The 19,486-nt window shown below is 37.6% G+C and overlaps 1 protein-coding gene across 1 annotated transcript in view; it reads left to right on the top strand.

Moving 5' to 3' along the window:
* The window catches only part of MEIKIN (meiotic kinetochore factor), a 91,831-nt gene that overhangs the window by 30,385 nt on the left and 41,960 nt on the right, over nt 1–19,486 (top strand). The window contains exons 9-11 of the mRNA XM_046667793.1: nt 4,231–4,301; nt 8,561–8,641; nt 16,167–16,286. Of these exons, the coding sequence (XP_046523749.1) occupies nt 4,231–4,301; nt 8,561–8,641; nt 16,167–16,286 (272 nt within the window). The remainder of the gene's footprint in view (nt 1–4,230; nt 4,302–8,560; nt 8,642–16,166; nt 16,287–19,486) is intronic.

Below are 19,486 nucleotides of genomic sequence, written 5' to 3' on the forward strand. Positions count from 1 at the left end.
CTTACTAACCTCTGCTGTATCTCAAGATTCCTGTTTTCTTTATTTCTGGCAACAAGTTTTATAGTATCTATGTGAGGGTAAACTTGAAGAATTGCTGGTTTTGCTCCTGATGGGTATAAATGTCTGTATGAACTTAAAAAAAAAAGTTTTCAGTTTAAGAAGTTGTCTTAATGAGCATTTACTAAATGCCAGATATTACATTATGAACTGTGGGTATAAAAATGATTAAGATAGTTTCTGTTCTAAGGAAAATTAATCTAGTGATACAAACTATACCTGTGAAAGCACACATCCTTGGAAGGAATAGCACCTATTACCCTGAAGGGTGAGCATTAGAAGGAGGATTTGTTTTATAGATCAAAGAGTAAGGGAACTTGTGAACAAGAGAAGAGAGGAGATGACAGGGAAAGTGGTTCGGGTACCAAAAAACAATCTTGATTTCACCTAGGTCTTGCCTAATAGAAAGTTTTGCTTTGGCTGTGGAAAATATTATTTATAAAGCCTGGTAGTAAGGCAGAATAGTGATTCTGGATTTGTGTATGCTTTTGTACTCTTACTTTTATGTGGTTGATCGATGTAAAATTTAAAATTAAATAAATCATGTCTTGCTCTAGAACTACTTTTTACACATTCCTTAATTCAGCAAATACAACTCTGTTCCAGTTGTGTATCAGGCTCTTTACTAAGTATTCGAAAACTGAGAAATGGCTGTTTTCCTGTCCTCAAGGATCCAGTAGTCTAGTAATAGAAACAAATAAACAGGAAATTACTTCTCAGGAAACTCCTGCGTAGTTTCCTTTGCAATCTTATCTACTGCTATTAGCCATTAAATGTGGAGTTCTTCAAGGCTGGTTCCTAGATTTTAACTTCTTTTCAATCTACCCCCGATATGTACAGGTATCCAGTAAAAAGCAGGCCTTGTAAATTTTCTCTCAGTCTGGAATCTCTTCTGAGTTGAAGACCCTTATATGCGGCTGCCTCTGAACATCTTCTCTGCAATGTTTCAGAGACACCTCATCTCGCCGTTCATTAATACCATTCATTCAGCAAATATCTATCAAGCACCTGCAGTGTAACACAAACAGTTTTAGTTGCTGGGAAACATGACAAAGTCCTTGTCCTAACAGAACTTATGTTACAGTGGAGGAAGAAAGATAATAAACAGATAAACAAATAAATACATAACAACTTCAGAAATAAGAGTAATGAAGGAAAATAAGGCAGAGTAAAAACAGAGAGTGGGACTAGGGATGCTATTTTAGACAGGGTAATCAGGATAGGCCTCTGAGGAGGTGACATATGTGCAGAGCTTGGATGGAGTGAGAGAGTGGGCCAAAATCTAGGTGCAAAACATGCCAGGCAAAGGGAACAACAAGAGAGTAAGCCATGAGATGGGAATGTGCTTGGTGTGTTCGAAGAAGAGGAAAGAGGTTAGTGTGACTGGTGCAAAGAGAGTAAAAAAATAAACGGTTGAAATTGTGGTCAGAGAGCTAGTCAAGTCGTGTATTGTAGAGTCTCGTATGCTGTCGTAAGGAGTAGGGATTTTGTTCTTTTCTTTCTTTTTTTTTTTTTGGTCAGGAAGATTCACCCTGAGCTAACATCCATTGCCAATCCTCCTCTTTGTTTTTTTTTTTTCTTGAGGAAGATTAGTCCTGAGCTAGAATCCATGCCAATCTTCCTCTAGTTTGTATGTGAGATGCCTTCATAGCATGGCTGATGAGTGTGGTCGGTCAGCACCCAGGCTCTGAGCACAGGGCTGCCAGAGCAGAGTGCACAGAACTTTAACCACTTGGCCACAGGGCTGGCCCTAGGATTTTATTCTAAATGTGCTAAGAAGGACATTTTAGAGCAGAAGGATGATGTGATCAAAGATATATATTTTTTTAGAATCATCACTCTGGCTACTATGTGGAGATAGACTAAGGAGGCAAGAGTGGAAGCAAGGAGATCTTGTTAAACTATTGCAGTGGTCAGATAATGGTGTATGAGACTAAGGTGCTAGCAGTGGTCTGATATGGAATATATTTTAAAGGCAGATGTGCCAGGATTTTCTGGTTAGGCTAGATGTTGGGTAGGAGAGAAAAATAGAAGTCAAGGATGAATCTTAAATTATTGGTTTGAGCAACTGGATGAATGGTGGTATCATTTCTTAAGACAGGAGCTCTGTAGAGCAGAGCAAGTTGGGAGAATGATTAAGAGAATTTGATTTGGACATGTTAAATTTTATCTGTCAGCTCACGTACATAATGTTACATGAGAGAAGGCAAACACAAACATGTATATACTGTGTAATTCCATATATATGAAGTCAAGAACAGGCAAGACTATTCTGGTGGATAGAAGTCAGAATAGTGGTAATCTACGGAAAGAGGGAACTCACTGGGAAAGAATATATAGGAAACTTCTGGGGTGTTGGAAATATTTTATATCGTGATCTGTTTGGTGATTATATGGATGAATACATATGCATACAATATTTGTGCCATATTAAAACATTGAGAGGCTTATTAGCCTTCAAGTGAAGATATCATGAAAGCAGTTTGTAACACAGGAGTCTGGAGTTCAGGGCAGAAACGGGCTGTAGATAAATATGTAGAGCCAGAGTATAGATGTTTTGAAGCCATAGGATTAGATGAAATCACATAGGAAGTGAAAATAAGTAGAAAAGACATATATAAAAAGAATATAAATGGAACACTCCAACATTTAGAAGTAGCTAAAACAAAAGTTACCAAGAGATTAAATAAAATGAGAATTGAGGACTGAGAATTGTCATGACCAAGACCTAATCTGGTCCTCCTCTGGTGTCCTCCATTTCAGTTAGCAAATGTAGCTTAGCAAACCAGAAACATGGGGATCATCCTCAACACCTTCCTCTTTATAATACTTCCTATTTCTGATCTGTTACCAAATTGGTACCAATTTTATCTCTTACAGAACTCTCAAACCTACTCCTTCTCTCTACCTTGGCAGATGAAAATGAGAGGAGTGATCAGCCTCAAAGGTTGCCAGATTTAGCAAATAAAGATACAAAATGCCCAGTTAAATTTGAATTCAGATAAGCAGCAAATAATTTTTTAATATAGTCTGGTCACAGATATTGCACATGCTTGTACTGTTACATGGAAAATACTTAAACTAAAAAATTATTCATTGTTTATCTGAAGTTCAAATTTAAGTGGGCATCCTGTATTTTATTTAGCAAACTATTGCCCTCGACAATGAGACTGGGAATATATATACAATACAGGGATCATAAAAACCAGAATTTTGTATGCCAAGTACAGGAGGTTAAGTTTTAACTTGAGGGCAGTGGAAAGCCTTTGAAGAGTTTTAAGCAAATAGTATTAGATTTGTATTTTAGGTATATAGTGTGAACAATGGACTGCAGAGGGAGGTGAATTGAAAAGCTATTGGAATAATCTAAAGGAAAATATTTTGGTGCCTTAAATCAAGGTACTGGTGTTAAGAATAAAGAACAGCCATTAAGTATATATGATAGGTAAAATTAGCACATAGCAGACACTCACTAAATATTTGTTGCTTTGGATTGAGTCTGGAGAGTGAGGAAGAGAGAAGAGTCAAGATTGAAGATGCCGGAGGGGGGAGATGTTCCTGCCTGTCGTACTGAGGTCCAGTAAGGTGCAACAGGAAATGTTTCTGCTCATATTGATGTGAGCTGAAACTAGATTGTTGTGGGTTTGGGAATAAATAGGAAGAGAGGAAGTTATGTTAGTATACGTGGACAGCTCTTTGAAGAAACTTGCCTGTGGATAAGAAGAGAGAGGGGATGTAGCAGGAAGGGGGTTGGGATACAGATAAAGTTTTTGGTAAGATGAAAGAGGCCTGAGCATTTTTTAAATGCTGGTAGAAAAGCTGCAGTAGAAAGGGAAAGCCTGAAAATACAGGAAAGTAGAAATGGAAGGATAATTAATGAAGAATTTTAATCACATAGAACTTTTTCTACTAATCGAAAAGTAAATCTTATATAGAGTTTATTTACTCCTGTGAAATCTGGAGCTCTTGAGATAAAGATATTTTAAAGAATACTTTCTCCTATCTGTAGCAAGTCAGATTATTTAACATATATTGTTTTTCTTTGATAACTATTAAAAGGCATAGTCGGTAAAATCTTTTTTGTTTTTTTTTTCCAAATTTGAGTTCTCTTTTCTGTACCTATAGTTAATAGAGGTTAAATAATTAAAATCTAAAGTATGTTTTTATTTATAGATAATGCAGCTTGTGAAGTTTTACTTGCTGAGAAAACTTGTCCTTCAACCCCTGAAAAAACAAAGAAAAAAGCAAGTATTGAAGCAGAATAACTACAAAAACCATACATTTCATTAGTATAGGGCATACTTTTAACCATCACTTTTATTGGAATTATTTTTCATCTAAGTCAATAATTTAAAACATTTTTGGAGTTTGCAATTAGGTTACATTATTGTTACATGAATATGTACTCTATATAAGTTTAATGAAAGAGAGTTAAAATTTACAATCTTTCCAACTTCCTTTTGGATAGTTGGTTGTCTATTAATCATTAATTTAAGGTAAAAATGAGACATTTGCTGTGTAGCCAGAGCAGTGTTTTATGCTGAGGAACACTTGTGAATTAGTACATTAGACCTGGAATCTGGAGGTCTTTGAGAAGGAATTTGGACTTTATTTTGTTTGTAGCAGGAGCTACTATTTGAGTGGCTACTCAGTGCTAAGCTTTATTCTAAGCACTTTTCATTAATTATGTCTTTTCTTTATAGCATTCCTATCATGTAAGTTTTTTCTTTGTTTTGGTTTTATCTATTTTATAGATGAGAAAAAAGAGGTTTGGATGTTAACTAAGATGTTTGAGGAGCTTGTGGTAGGTCTTTCTGGATCTAAAATCTGTATTCTTTCCGCTATACCCTACTGTCATTCTATAATTAGGGAGCAAATTGAAAGAGGGCGAGAGTGTTGGCAAGAAGACTCATTAGAATGAAATTGCAAAGATTTTTGGTGCAAGATTGTGGAAGTTTTGACTAGGATGTTTTGTAAGGAAGATGGAGAAATATGAATGGATTCAGGATAGTTTTGCCTGTAGAGTTCATTTATTGGATATAGAGGATGAATGAGTGAGAGGTGTCAAGACTTCTAGGTTTCTGTCTTAAGAAGCTTTGGTTAAAGGTGCTATTTAACATGAAAAGAAAGGCAGGAAGGAAGTCTGAAGGCACATTAATATGAAAATGTTGGAAGGGCCATTGGCTATAAGTCTGCAGGTCAGGAAAATAGAAGAGGAGTGTACAGTATTATAGATATTTTTAAATTTATGAAAATAGATAAAATTACCTGGGAAAGAGTATCTATAGAGTGAGAAAATGATAAGGGTCCAGGATCAATCCTTGGAAAACTCTGTAGTCAAGTAGAAAATGAATAGTGGACAGAAAGAAGGAGGAAAATAAACACAATATGATATCATAGAAGCCAAGAAGAATGTTTACTCCTAAAAGGGGGAGTGGTCAACAATGTATATGTATTACAATAAAAAGAGGACATCTGAGAACTGCTTCAAATGCTTCTACAGCAATTGAATACTGTGAAATATATTTCACAATTGTGAATTTGGTTTCAGCCTGAAAAAGATCCTGAACCTAGAGATACAAATTTTCAAACAAAGTTAAGCTCTCAGCATCTAAAAATCAAGGTTCCGTCATCTCAGCAGAAGTCTACTCTTGAAAGCAGTGCAGGTAGATCAGTTACCAAAGTTCTGCTGCCTCAGCCCCTGGAAACTGCATTGGTAAGCACTGGCCTTTTATTAACTAATTCTTGAAAAGACTATAAAAAGAAAATGTACTTATTGGGAAGATTTAGATATGCATAATTTCTTAACAAATTTAGGAAAAAATGCAGAGAAGCTATATACTTACAGCTATATACAGGCAGATGTTTTTTAAGTGGACTGTTAGTTGACAGTTGTATTACTTGGAACCACTGGGAAGCAGATAGACTTAAGAGTTCAGGTGGCATATTGGAGGGGCTAATAGCTGAGAAAGTAAACCAGGGAGGAAGCAGGACTGGGCAGGAATAGCCTCAGTCCTCAATGCTCAATGATCTGACAAAAGCTCTCCCAGTGGGGACCTCTGGAGCAAAGATTGTCCATTAGAGGAATCTTATGTTGGGCTGCTGTGTTCAGATGTTGGCTAAGGATTGCCTGAGAAGATGGTGGCCTCAGCCTGAAAACTGAAGGAGATTCTAAAGATGTTGCACCTGGGGGCTATCTGCTGACTGCATTCCTTTCAGTGGAACAGTGGCTCCTTTGTTGAAGGAGATCTGAGTAGAGCACCTCCATGGCTGCCACAGTGATAATAATAATAGCTATCATTGAATGTTTCCTACTCTCTGGGCACCATAGATTCTCTTTACATGTACTGTTTGTAATCTTTGCACAGCAATCTCTAGGGTAGAATAATAGCCCTTGTTCAAATGAAGAAATTAAAAGATTATATAACTAATAATTATAGAGCTGACATATTCATTGTAACAAGTAAATATATCCATAAATTTGTGTGTGTGTGTGTGTGAGGAAGATCGGCCCTGAGCTAATATCTGTATTTTATGTGGGATGCCACCACAGCATGGCTTGACAAGCGGTCCTAGGTCGCACCTGGGATCCGAACCTGAGAACCCCAGGCCACCAAAGTGGAGCCCAAGAACTTAACCACTACACCAATGGGCCAGCCCCCATAAAATATTTTTGATAAAAATTTTCCTGATAAACTATTCCAGATTATGTCTTGAACAAACAACTAGTTTAAGAGATTTTAAGCCAGAAAGAAAGAAAAGAGGAAAGAACGAAAAAGAAACCTAACAGAAACTTTCCTATGATGTTCAAGTTTTAACACTGAGTTTGGGTTCCAGACTTGGCAGCGTATAATAGACACCTATTCAAAGAGATTTATCAGAGAGATGTGGTTGTTGCATGGAATCCAGGAGTTGAAAAGGCCGCAGATTGCTAGAAATAAAACTGCCCATCTTCTCTCTCTTTAACTATCTCTATCACTCTGTTTCTCTCTGCTCTGTGTTTCTGTTTCTTTGTCTTTGCTCTCCCTAGTTTTGTCTCTCAGTCTCAAGCTCTGTCTCTCTCTTCTCCATGTCTCTATCTTGATCTCTCTCCGTCCTTCTATGTCTCTGACTTGGTTTCTCTGACTGTGAATCTCTTTCTGCTCAGTCTCTGTTGATATCTGTCTTCTCCATCTCTCTTCTCCCTCCCTCTCTCCTCTCAATCTTCCTGTCTTTTTTCCTTCCTCTGCCTTTTGTCTCCCCATCCTTCCTTTCTTCCCTTCTTTACCCGCTTCCTCCTTCTCCCTGCCTTTCTCTCCCTTCCTTCCTCCCAACTTGTCAATCCGTCCTTCCCCCTCTCTCTTAAACTCTTTAGCTCTCTGATCCTGTCTCTTTCTCTTCTTGCTCTGTCTCTCACTCTTCTTGATTTGTCTGCCTGTCTCTCTTTGTCTGTCTCTTTGCATCTTCAAGAAATAGAAAATGATGGGGCTGGCCCGGTGGTGCAGCGGTTAAGTATGCACGTCCGCTATGGGGGCCCGGGGTTTGCTGGTTTGGATCCCAGGTGCGGACATGGCACCGTTGGCACACCATGCTGTGGTAGGCGTCCCACATATAAAGTAGAGGAAGATGGGCATGGATGTTAGCTCAGGGCCAGTCTTCCTCTGAAAAAAGAGGAGGATTGGCAGCAGTTAGCTCAGGGCTAATCTTCCTCCAAGGAAAAAAAAGAAATAGAAAATGAGTTTGTATCCTACTTTATAATTTTTTTAACTTTATGTTCCATAAAAAGTATCTATATACATTTAAATGTATGTATTTTAAACCAATTATCTTTGTTCCATATATATTTTAACAGTGTCAGAAATAACTTATAATCCCTTTCCAGAAAAAGTACAATAGTATACTAGAAATTAAACAAATGCTAAATGTAAAATACATTTATTAGCACTTAACAAAGATAATCAAAGCACCGTTTCCTAATTCAAAACTTTAATTAGGGGGCCGGCCTGGTGGCGCAGCGATTAAGTTTGCACATTCTGCTTTGGTGGCCCGGGGTTCTCTGGTTTGGATCCAGGGTGCAGACATGGCACCGCTTGGCAAGCCATACTGTGGTAGACGTCCCACATATAAAGTAGAGGAAGATGGGCACAGATGTTAGCTCAGGGCCAATCTTCCTCTGCAAAAAGAGGAGGATTGGCGGCAGATGTTAGCTCAGGGCTAATCTTCCTCAAAAAACAAAAAAAAAACTTTAATTAGGTTTCTTCCTAAATTAACAGCTATTTCAACCAAAGTATTCTCATATAGTTGTTGTACCTCATAGAGGTCTCTTGAGAGTTGTTTGACCTAGCTCAAGCTGGAAAATTCTTTAGTTACCTGTCAAGTGATTTAAAATTTAATTAGCAGATTAAAATTTTATTAGTATGACATGTTATGATCTAGTCTACTAATTTTAAATTGTTTTTTTACTGTATTAAAGTAGTTTATTTCTTTCTGCTATTCAATTCCCTATTTCACAAAACATTGATAGAACACAAATTCCAGTACTCCTGATAAGAAAAGCAGAGGCCTGTTAACAAGTACTCCGTCTTCACAAACAGCTGGCTTCGTGGTAAGTATTAGAGTTTGGCACTTGTAGTATCTATTTTCTGGCTCTTTGTCCTCCTCATTAGAATACTGGGGAGTAGAATACTTTTGTCACACCAGGGGAATACTGCAGATAGAGAATAATGTCTGTATTTTTCTGTTGCATTAACACGTTCACTGGATGTACTCTATATATTTCTGTACATAGAAGAAAGAAAGATTAGAATACTGCAGCACCGACAAGGTTCTTCTTATTTTGTTTTTCATTTTTTTATTGTAGCAAAATATACGTAAATTTTATCATGGTAATGATAAATTTTATCAATTTTATCAGTCATTTTTTATCAATCATTTTGACCATTTTTAAGTGTACAGATCAAGTACATTCACATTGTTGTGCAACCATCACCCCATCCATATCCAGAACTTTCTTCATCTTGCAAAACTGAGACTCCATACTCATTAAGCAATAATTCCCCATTCCTCCCTCCCCTAGTCCCTGGCAACTACCATTCTACTTTCTGTCTCTATGAATTTGCTCTAGGTACTTCATATAAATGGAATCATATATTATTTGTCCCTTTGTGACTGGATTATTTCACTTAGCATAATGTCTTCAAGGTTCATCCATGTGATAGCATGTTTCAGAATTTTCTTCCTTTTTTAAGGCTGAATAATATTCCATTGTGTGTATATACCACATCTTGCTTATCCATTCAGCTCTCTATGGATATTTGGGTTGTTTCTGTCTTTTGACTATTGTGAATAATTCTGCTATTAATATGGGTGTACAAATATTTCTGTGTCCCTGCTTTCAGTTCTTTTGGGTATATACTTGGAGGTGGAATTGCTGGATCATATAATAATTCTCATTTTAACTTTTTGGGGAACTACCATACTGTTTTTCATAGCGGCTGCGCTGTTTTACATTCCCACTAACAATGCACAAGGGTTCCAGTTTCTCTACATCTTTGTCAATATTTGCCATTTTCTGTCTTTTTGAATAATAGCCCTCTTCCCGGGTGTGAGATGGTATCTAACTGTGGTTTTGATTTGTATTTTCCTAATGGCTAGTGATGTTGAGAAGAATCATTTCACATACTTATTGGCCATTTGTGTATCTTTTGAGAAATGACTGTTTAAGTCCTTTGCCTATTTTTAAAATCAGGTTGTTTATTTTTGTTGTTGTTGAGTTGTAGGACTTCTTTATATATTCTGGATATTAAACTCTTATCAGATATATGGTTTGCAAATATTTTGTCCCATTCTGTGGGTTACCTTTTAATTCTGTTGATAGAGTCCTTTGATGCACAAAAATGATTATTTTTTATGTAGTCAAATTTATCTATTTTTTTCCTTTGTTACCTGTGTTTTTGGTGTCATATGCAAGAAATCAGTGTGACACCCAATGTCATGAAGTTTCCCCCCTCTGTTTTCTTCTAAGAGTTTTATAATTTAGCTCAAACCCAACCAGGTTCTTCTTAGGTTCAAGTGAACAACAGGAATACAGCTTGCAAGCAGGTCAGAATCAGGTGTTCCCTTCTGGGGAAGCAGTCCTCATACGAGGCCATGTAGCAGCTTATATAGCAGTCTGGGGACAGCTCAGGTACAAGGAGATGAGATCCAATGTCTTTTTTTTTATTATTATTAATGTTATGATAGATTACAACCTTGTGAGATTTCAGTTGTACATTATTGTTAGTCATGTTGTGGGTACACCACTTCCCCCTTTGTGCCCTCCCTCCACTCCCCCTTTTCCTTGGTAACCACTGATCAGATCTCCTTTTCAATATATAAACTTCCACCTATGAGTGGAGTCATATAGAGTTCGTCTTTCTCTGACTGGCTTATTTCGCATAACATAATACCCTTGAGGTCCATCCACGTTGCTGCGAATGGGCCAATTTTGTCTTTTTTTATGGCTGAGTAGTATTCCATTGTGTATATATACCATATCTTCTTTATCCAATCATGAGTTTCTGGGCATGTAGGTTGGTTCCACGTCTTGGCTATTGTAAATAATGCTGCGATGAACATAGGGGTGCAAGGGACTCTTGGGATTTCTGATTTCAGGTTCTTAGGATAGATACCCAGTAATGGGATGGCTGGGTCATAGGGTATTTCTATTTTTAACTTTTTGAGAAATCTCCATACTGTTTTCCATAGTGGCTGTACCAGTTTGCATTCCCACCAACAGTGTATGAGGGTTCCTTTTTCTCCACAACCTCTCCAACATTTGTCGCTCTTGGTTTTGGATGTTTTTGCCAATCTAACGGGTGTAAGGTGATATCTTAGTGTAGTTTTGATTTGCATTTCCCTGATGATTAGCGATGATGAACATCTTTTCATGTGTCTATTGGCCATATTCATATCTTCTTTTGAGAAATGTCTGTTCATGTCCTCTGCCCATTTTTTGATCGGGTTGCTTGTTTTTTTGTTGTTAAGCAGTGTGAGTTCTTTGTATATTATGGAGATTAACCCTTTGTCAGATAAGTGGCTTGTAAATATTTTTTCCCAATTAGTGAGCTGTTTTTTTGTTTCAATCCTGTTTTCCCTTGCCTTGAAGAAGCTCTTTAGTCTGATGAAGTCCCATTTGTTTATTCTTTCTATTGTTTCCCTCAACTGAGGAGTTATAGTGTCTGAAAAGATTCTTTTGAAACTGATGTCAAAGAGTGTACTGCCTATATTCTCTTCCAGAAGACTTATTGTTTCAGGCCTAATCTTTAGGTCTTTGATCCATTTTGAGTTTATTTTGGTGTGTGGTGAAAAAGAATGGTCAATTTTCAATCTTTTGCATGTGGCTGTCCAGTTTTCCCAGCACCATTTGTTGAAGAGACTTTCTTTTCTCTATTGTAGGCCCTCTGCTCCTTTGTCGAAGATTATCTGTCCATAGATGTGTGGTTTTATCTCTGGGCTTTCAATTCTGTTCCGTTGATCTGTGGACCTGTTTTTGTACCAGTACCATGCTGTTTTGATCACTGTAGCTTTGTAGTATGTTTTGAAATCGGGGATTGTGATTCCATCAGCTTTGTTTTTCTTGCTCAGGATTGCTTTAGCAATTCGCGGTCTTTTGTTGACCCATATGAATTTTAGGATTCTTTGTTCAATTTCTGTGAAGAATGTTCTTGGGATTCTGATTGGGATAGCATTGAATCTGTAGATTGCTTTAGGTAGTATGGACATTTTAACTATGTTTATTCTTCCAATCCATGTGCAAGGAATGTCTTTCCATCTCTTTATGTCATCATCAATTTCTTTCAAGAAAGTCTTGTAGTTTTCATTGTATAGATCCTTCACTTCCTTGGTTAAGTTTATCCCAAGGTATTTTATTCTTTTCGTTGCGATTGTGAATGGGATTGAGTTCTTGAGTTCTTTTTCTGTTAGTTCATTGTTAGTATATAAAAATGCTACTGATTTATGTATGTTGATTTTATACCCTGCTACTTTGCTGTAGTTGTTGATTATTTCTAATAGTTTTTCTATGGATTCTTTGGGGTTTTCTATATATAAGATCATGTCATCTGCAAACAGTGAGAGTTTTACTTCTTCATTACCTATTTGGATTCCTTTTATTTCTTTTTCCTGCCAAATTGCTCTGGCCAACACCTCCAGTACTATGTTGAATAGGAGTGGTGAAAGTGGGCACTCTTGTCTTGTTCCTGTCCTCAGAGGGATGGTTTTCAGTTTTTGTCCATTGAGAGATCCAATGTCTTTTTAATAACACATACATAGCTTCCCAGGCCCCCACAAGGGACATGCCTAATTACAAGAATCAAGGAAACCCAAAGTATGGGGCTTTTTATAGTATTTATTTAGTTATAATGCATTTATCATTTATTTAGAGCGCATTTATAACTTCTCCCCCTCCAGGTACAATCATCATTTTTACCATAAGCAATGTTGTCTGGTGACACAGTTGACTTTCTTACCTTTATCAGGTTCCTAGTGGAACAGAGCTAGAAAGTTAACCAAAGATAAGTTTTGTTTTGTTTTTTTAAATCTCTGCTCTCCTTGGCTTTCTTTCTTTCTTTCTTTTTTGTGAGGAAGAGTGGCCCTGAGCTAACATCTGTTGTCAATCTTCCTCTTTTTTTTTTTCCTTCTCCCTAAAACCCCAGTACATAGTTGTGTGTTTTAGTTGCAAGTCATTCTAGTTCCTCCATGTGGGATGCTGCCACAGCATGGCTTGATGAGCGGTGTGTAGGTCCATACCCGGGATCTAAACTGGTGAACCCTGGGGCACTGAAATGGGTCACGTGAACTTAACCACTCGCCCATGGGGCCAGCCCCCAAAGATCCATTTCTCAAGCTAGGTAAAAGTGTTCTGTTAACACTCTGCTCACAGTCTTTTCAGTGTTCTAAAAGTTAGTACTTTTTCCAGAAAATGAGTGTTTCATTTTTTGTGCATTTTTACTTAATATTTGGGGTTAAAATGTATGGAAGGGGAATAAATATTTCAGACTGAGTTTTTTCCCCAGAAAAACTAATTTAGTGACTATTTTATGAATACCAACATCTTTAAACAATTGAGCTATAATCCACATTTTATAAAATCTACCATGCTAGAGTGTGAATTCAGTGTTTTTTAGCATATTCATAAGGTTGTGCCACCATCGCTACAATCTAATTGAAGAACATTTTTTACCACTCTATTAGCAGTTACTTACCATTCACCCCCTCTCACCCTCCAGTTCCTAGAAACTACTAATCTACTTTCTGTCTCTACTTTATTCTGGCTATTTCATATAAATGGAATCATATGATATGTGGCCTTTTGTGTCTGGCTACTTCCACTTAGCATAATGTTTTCAAAGTTCATCCATGTTATAAGATGTATTAGTACTTTGTTATTTATGGCTGAATAATATCACATAATAAGGATATACCAATTTTATCTACTAAGTCATCAGTTTATGGGCATTTGGATGAATAAGATTGCTATGAGCATACATGTACAAGTTTTTGTGTCAATTATGTTTTCAGTTTTCTTGGGTATATACCTGGAAATGGAATTAGAATTGCTGGGTCAAATGGTAACTGTATGTTTAATACTTTTTTTGTAGTGGGCTTTTTGAAAACAGCTTTGTTGAGATATAATTTGCATACATACAATTCACCTATTTAGAGTGTAAAATTCAGTGGTTGTTTTATATCCACAGAGTTGTGCAGTCATCACCACAGTTACTTTTAGAACATTTTTATCACCTCAAAAGGAAACCCCAGGGGCTATCCCGGTGACATAATGGTTGGGTTTGTGTGCTCTGCTTTGGCGGCCCAAGGATCGCCAGTTCGGATCCTGGGCGCAGACCTGTGCACTGCTCATCAAGTCATGCTGTGGTGGCATCCCACATACAAAATAGAGGAAGGTTGCCACAGATGTTAGCTCAGTGACAACCTTCCTCAAGCAAAAAGAGGAAGATTGGCAACAGATATTAGCTGAGGGCCAGCCTTCCTCACCAAAATAAAAAAAAGAGAGAAACCCCATACTCTTTAGCTTTTACTCCCTTATTCCTCCATCCCACTATCTAGCCCTAAGCAACCACTAATATACTTTCCATCTCTATAAATTTCTGGACATTTTATATGAATGGAATCATATAATATGTGGTCTTCTGTGATTGCATTCTTTCATTTAGCATAATGTTTTCAAGGTTCATCCATATTGTAGCATATATAAGTGCTTCTTTCCTTTTTGTGGCTGAATAATATTTCATTGTGTTGAAGGCCATTTGGGTTGTTTCCACCTTTTGACTATTATGAATAATGCTTCCATAAACATTCAGCTACAAGCCTTGGTGTGGATATATGTTTTCATTTCTCTTGAGTATGTACCTAGGAGTAAAATTGCTGGGTTATATGGTAGCTCTATGGTTAAGTATTAGAGGAACTGCTAGATGTTTTCCAAGGTAATAAAACCATTTTACACTCCCAGCAGCATCATATATATGCTTTGATTTGTCCATATGCTCACCAACACTTATTATCATCCATCTTTTTAGGTGTGAAGTGGTACCTCATTGTGATTTTGCACTTATTGGCCATTTGTTTATCTTCTTCAAAGAAATGTCTACTTAGATCCTTTGCTTATTTTTAAATTAGGTTATTTGTCTTTTTATTGTTGAGTTGTAAGAGTTCTTTATATATTCTAGATACTAGACCCTTATCAGATATATGGTTTACAAATATTTTCTCCCATTTTGTGGGTAAATTCTAGTATCTCTTGTTTTTTTATTTTTATTTTTTTTTTGAGGAAGATTAGCCCTGAGCTAACATCTGCTGCCAATCCTCCTCTTTTTGCTGAGGAAGACTGGCCCTGAGCTGACATCCATGCCCATCTTCCTCTACTTTATATGTGGGACGCCTAACACAGCATGGCTTGCCAAGCGGTGCCATGTCCACACCCAGGATCCAAACCGGCAAACCCCGGGCCACCTAAGCTTAATGTGCGAAATTAACCACTGTGCCACCAGGCTAGTCCCTCTAGTATCTTTTAATAAGTAAAAATACTTTTGAGAACATTTAATGTTCTTGACATTTTAAAGTCTGTATTTTCTTACCAAATGAGTCTGAGACTGATTGCCCTTTGGTGCATTCCACAGCTTGCTCCCACCAAATGAAGCATGTATATCCCCTTCAATTACAAGCTGTCAGTCCTTGGCTGGCCACCTCTAAATAAGGCTGGTTAACTCCAGAACTTTGGGAGATTTTAATTTTCCTGGGTCTCACTTTAATGTGGCCTTTCTGACACTGTTCTAAGATACAAGTGAGTAGGTGAGAAGTTGTTCTGTCCTCCTAAGAGAAAGAGGAGCTAGGCAAGGGTAGACACCTGCCCACTCCCCACCCTGCACAGCTGATAATCCATTTTGAGCACCCATGCATGTGGTCTAGCCTAGGTTCAGGCCAGATTACTCTAGTCAGGTCTAGCTGGTCAACATGACAGAGCTTCTTGGAATCCCAACCTAAAGATTATGGATCATGAGTCTGGTTTTAAATATTTTCAGTTCAATATAGAAATATGTGGTGATTTCAGTAACTCGATAGTGATGTGGATATGGTGCTCAAGAAAGAGTTCTTTGCTAGAGCCAGAGATTTTTAAATCTCTGGTGTTCAATTTGTGGGCAAGAATACAGCAAGCGCAGAACACTGGGGAAGGCTGATGTTGAAGGGAAGAGCAGGGGAAATTATTCCAGGAGGTGTGGTTGCTGGGTAGATGAATCTCATTTAGTAAGTGCTTAATAAATATTAATTGGATGAATGAATAGGAAAAAATTACATAATACTGTAACAAACAAAAATTCCTATTTAAAAAAGAACTTTAAAGCTAAAGAGCATTATAATCTTCTTTATAGATTGATTTGTCCCCAAACATGTGTCTTTTGAAGAATTATTTCCAAATATTAGCAATTATATTAATTCAGATAAAATTGTTGGTATGTCAAGCTCACAAGAAAATGCTTCTAATGAGACAGTATTTCAACTTTCCTTTAATTACTTAAAAATAATTGTTTTTGCAACATTTAACTTCTACAAAAGAGTAATATATTCTTTTATAGATTGATTTGTCCTCAGTGCAAAAAGCATCTTTTGAAGAACTATTTCCAAATGTCAGCAAATATGTTAATTCAAATGAAATTGTTTCTGGGTCAAGTTTGCAAGAAAATGCTTCAAATGAGGTAGTATTTTCCATTTTTCCTTTAATTACTAAAAGAAATAATTACTGTTATATGAGATACTTTGTATATGAGATACTTTAAGAAACCTGTAATTCAGTTAAGGCTAATATCATCCACATGTGGAGTAAGTATCAGTCACAATTCTAAATAAAGGATATTAGGCTGCCACAGCCAAAACGCTTTGTATCATCAGGACTTGGGGGTATTAAACAACTAGAAGAAACAGTAGTATCCTACTTGATCCAAAATTCAATTTTTGTTTGTACATATAAATTGTAGTCACCAACCTCATTATATTAGGATGAATATATGGAAGTGCTATGCTCCATTAATTCAAAAGACATAAAACTCATGACTCTAAGAGCCATTGGGGGTGGGAGTAGAGAGAGGGGATGAGCAGAAAAAGAGAGAAGAACAAAAAAGAGGAGGGAAGAGAGAAAGGGCCAGAAAGAAGGGCAGTAGGGGCAGAAAGACAGAGTAAGACAGAGAGAAAAAAAATAGAGAGGCAGTACTTTAGAGATATGTAGTGGCTCAGGGTAGCTGGACCTTTTCAGTGTGACCTGGGATAAGGGTGGGGATCCAGCTGGTGAGGAGAAAGCTGGAGATGAGATTATAAAGATAAACAAGGGCCAAAATCATAAAAGGTCTCATAATCCATGTGAAAATTTGGATTTTTTCCTGAGGGGTGCCAATAAAGAATTATAAACAGAAGATGATATCAGATATTCTTGTGAAAAGTTTATTCTGGCTCCAGTGGTGGAGAACAGATTGTGAAAGGCTGAGACTAGAGGCAGTTAGAGGGATAATCTCCTGAGAGCGAGAGTGAGAGAGAGAGAGAGAGAGAGAGAAAATGTAGGATAAGAGGCTTAAGGAAAGTAAAAATAGTTTGAAACAGGAGTTTGGGGGAATGGAAGAGCTAGGGAACACGATTATAGCACGTTGTTGAGAGCCCAGTTGAAAGTGGAAACTATTACTTTTTTAAAAAGAATCTTTACTGAGGTATAATTGACATGCAATAAACTGCATATATTTAAAGTGTAAAATTTGAAAGTCTTTATGTACATATGCACCTTTGAAACCACCCCCATAATCAAGATAGGGAAAATGTAACCGAGCAAGGGCTCGTTCTACACACTGCAATCTTGAAGCCAATCAATTGCAAGATGAGTCTGTGCTTGAGAAAGGAATTTATTCAGTTAGTCAATAAAATTGAAAGACGGTGGACTCATGTCCCAAAGACCATCATAAACAAGCACAAAGTTTAAGCAGTTATACAGGGCTAATGGGCTATGAAGGAGAGGTCAGGTATGTTAGCCATCTGGCATGAGTGACCAGAAACACCAAACCAGATCTTTCAGTTATCGATGATGGATACCAGCATAGAAGTTCTTCTCTGAGGAGGTCATCATATTCCTAAGAAACTCCAAAGAACAACGTCATCACCTATCACTACAGGGAGTACATGCATTGGCCAGGATTATAAAATCTACAGAGTGTGCACGTTTCCCAGAATGAAGCTATTTATTTCCTAGGCTATGTGCAAGGTAAAACATATACAGTGTGAGTGAATTAGTCAGAGGTCATTCTGAGTTACAGTATAGCTTCCCTCATGTCAGCTTTATCCTAGACTGGTATCAAAAATATCCATCACCAAAAGTTTCCTCCTCCCATTTTATAATTTCTTTCTTCCTGCCCCTGCCCCACAAACAACTACTGATTTAGTTACTGTCATTATAGATTGGGTTACATTTTCTAGAGTTTGGAGTCATGAGAGACAGACAGAGAGAGAGATCTTTTTTGGTCTGGCTTCTTTCACTCAGCATAATTTTTCTGAGATTCATTTATGTTGCTGAGTGTATCAGTAGTTTGTTCCTTTTTATTGCTAAGTAGTATTTCATTGTATGGTACACCAAAATTTGTTTATCCATTCACCTGTTTTTGGACATTTGGGTTGCTTAGTTGCTATTCATGTACAAGTATTTGTATTGACAAGGACTCTCTCCTCGATCAAACTTTAGTTAGCATCCTTTGAGCCCTCTTCTCACCTAGGCGTTAAACTGGGACTTGCTGAGTACAGTTTTAGCAAGAATTCTGTGAAGTCACTTTAGAGAGAATCTTCCATCCCGATATCTTATTACCCTGGCCTGCCTTTAGCACCTTGTCCTATTAGGTCTAATTGGGTTCCTAGACCCAATAACATGTGTGTGTGTAGAGGAGGCAATTTCTCCACACCTCCAACAAGCAATGCTCCAGAGACCAGCTGGGTGTCCTAGAATTCAACTCAATTCTGACACTGTCTACCCAGAGATAGTATCAGATTCCAAAGGTAAAGGGCTCAGTTCCCAGAAGACCACCCCTCACTTCAATGACAATCACAAGCCCAGGTTGTTACCTGTGCTTCTGACTGACTGGCTACCGATTGGAGATTCCCCCTCCTTCAGTTCCATTAATTTGCTAGAGCGGCTCACAGAACTCAGAGAAACATTTTAATTACTGGATTACCGGTTTATTATAAAAGGATATAATTCAGGAACAGACAGATGGAAGAGATGCATAAGGCAAACTATGGTGAAAGGGCACGGAACTTGCATGCTTTCTCCCAACATTCCACTATCCCCAAATCTCCACGTGTTCACCAACCCAGAAGCTCTCCAAACCCTGTCCTTTTGGAGGCTTTTTTTATGGAGGCTTTGTTACATAGGTATGATTGATTAAGTCGTTGACTATTGGCTATTGATTCAGTCTCCAGTCCCTTTTCCCTCCCTGGAGTTCAGAGGTGGGCCTGAAAGTTCCAACCCTCTAATCACATGGTTGGTTCCCTGGGCAACCAGTCCTCATCCTTAGGTGCAGTCCGAAGGTGACTTCATTAACATAGCAAAAGACACCTTCCTTGCTTTCATCCCTTAGGAAATTCCAGAGGTTTTAGGAGCTCTGTGCCAGAAACAGTCATGAAGAACAACTATATATTTCCTGCTATAAATCACAATATCACAGGTCAGTTTAGCAAGAATCCCCTTACCCTTGATGTAATTTCCTAACCACTGATGCCCTTACTCTGCTCATTGGCTATAAATCCCCAACTGCCTTTACTGTATTTGGAATTGAGCCTGGTCTCTCTGCTCTGTTGCAATAGTCTTGAATAAAGTATTCCTTATTGTTTTAACAAGTATCAGAATAATTTTTTCTTTAACAGTATGAAT

The sequence above is a fragment of the Equus quagga genome, chromosome 7, assembly GCF_021613505.1.
Source record: "Equus quagga isolate Etosha38 chromosome 7, UCLA_HA_Equagga_1.0, whole genome shotgun sequence".
Lineage (NCBI taxonomy): Eukaryota > Metazoa > Chordata > Mammalia > Perissodactyla > Equidae > Equus > Equus quagga.